The sequence below is a fragment of the Bison bison genome, unplaced genomic scaffold, assembly GCF_000754665.1.
Source record: "Bison bison bison isolate TAMUID 2011002044 unplaced genomic scaffold, Bison_UMD1.0 scf7180017864236, whole genome shotgun sequence".
Taxonomy (NCBI): Eukaryota; Metazoa; Chordata; class Mammalia; order Artiodactyla; family Bovidae; genus Bison; species Bison bison.
Window position 1 is genome coordinate 7,699,957 of NW_011494808.1, and position 788 is coordinate 7,700,744.

General features: G+C 61.2%; 1 protein-coding gene across 1 annotated transcript in view; it reads left to right on the plus strand.

Moving 5' to 3' along the window:
• Positions 1–788, plus strand: part of NKIRAS1 (NFKB inhibitor interacting Ras-like 1) — a 24,432-nt gene that overhangs the window by 21,455 nt on the left and 2,189 nt on the right. Inside the window, exon 4 of the mRNA XM_010846454.1 lies at positions 702–786. Within this exon, the coding sequence (XP_010844756.1) occupies positions 702–786 (85 nt within the window). The remainder of the gene's footprint in view (positions 1–701; positions 787–788) is intronic.

Below are 788 nucleotides of genomic sequence, written 5' to 3' on the forward strand. Positions count from 1 at the left end.
CGTCAGAGGCCGTCCAGCCAGGAAGACCGGGCTCCGGGCGCTGCTCCGTCCCGGCTGGACGGCCTCTGACGGTGGGACGGGCCGGGCCGCCCAGGGCTCCGAGCTGTGCCCCCGCCGCCTCCCCACCTCCGGCTTGAGTCAGCTTGGCAGGCGCCTCAATACCCGGATGCCATTTCCTCCCCCGGGTTTTGGCTGCCCTGTGACTGCTGCCTGCGTCGCCCAGCGTAGCGAGTGTTCGCTCTGAAAGAAGGCTCGCTCGCCCTGCCTTTAACGCACAATGTTCCCGTTGGGGCACGCGCTCAGCAGGGATTTCAGTGCCTGCCTCAGGCACTTTGCTGTGATTTGGATGAACGTGAGTGGAGAGTCAGCTCCCCCGAGTGCAGACCTCCCCTGGTCGGGGCGCCCTGTTGTGTTTTCAAGGACATCTCGCGGATTTCCCAGACAGCAGGTAAGAGCTGAACTGAGACGCAGGCACGCTTGTCAGACCGTTATCTGTACCCCAGGCATTGATTTCCCGTCTCCCTTCCATTCACACCCCAGGCATTTCGCAGGTTACAGCATTCCTTTTTTTTAACAAAATGCACAGAGGCGGCAGTGAGGTGCTGCCCCGCCTTCTTACCACGCAGGTCACGTACAGTCTTCCTTCTCCGTTTGGTCTAGGAGCTCCTAAGTTGTGACCTCTCCCTCCGTCCCTCCTCCAGGTGGCGATCGTTGTTCTAGGGAACAAGATCGACCTTTCGGAACAGAGACAGGTGGACGCCGAGGTGGCACAGCAGTGGGCCAGGAGC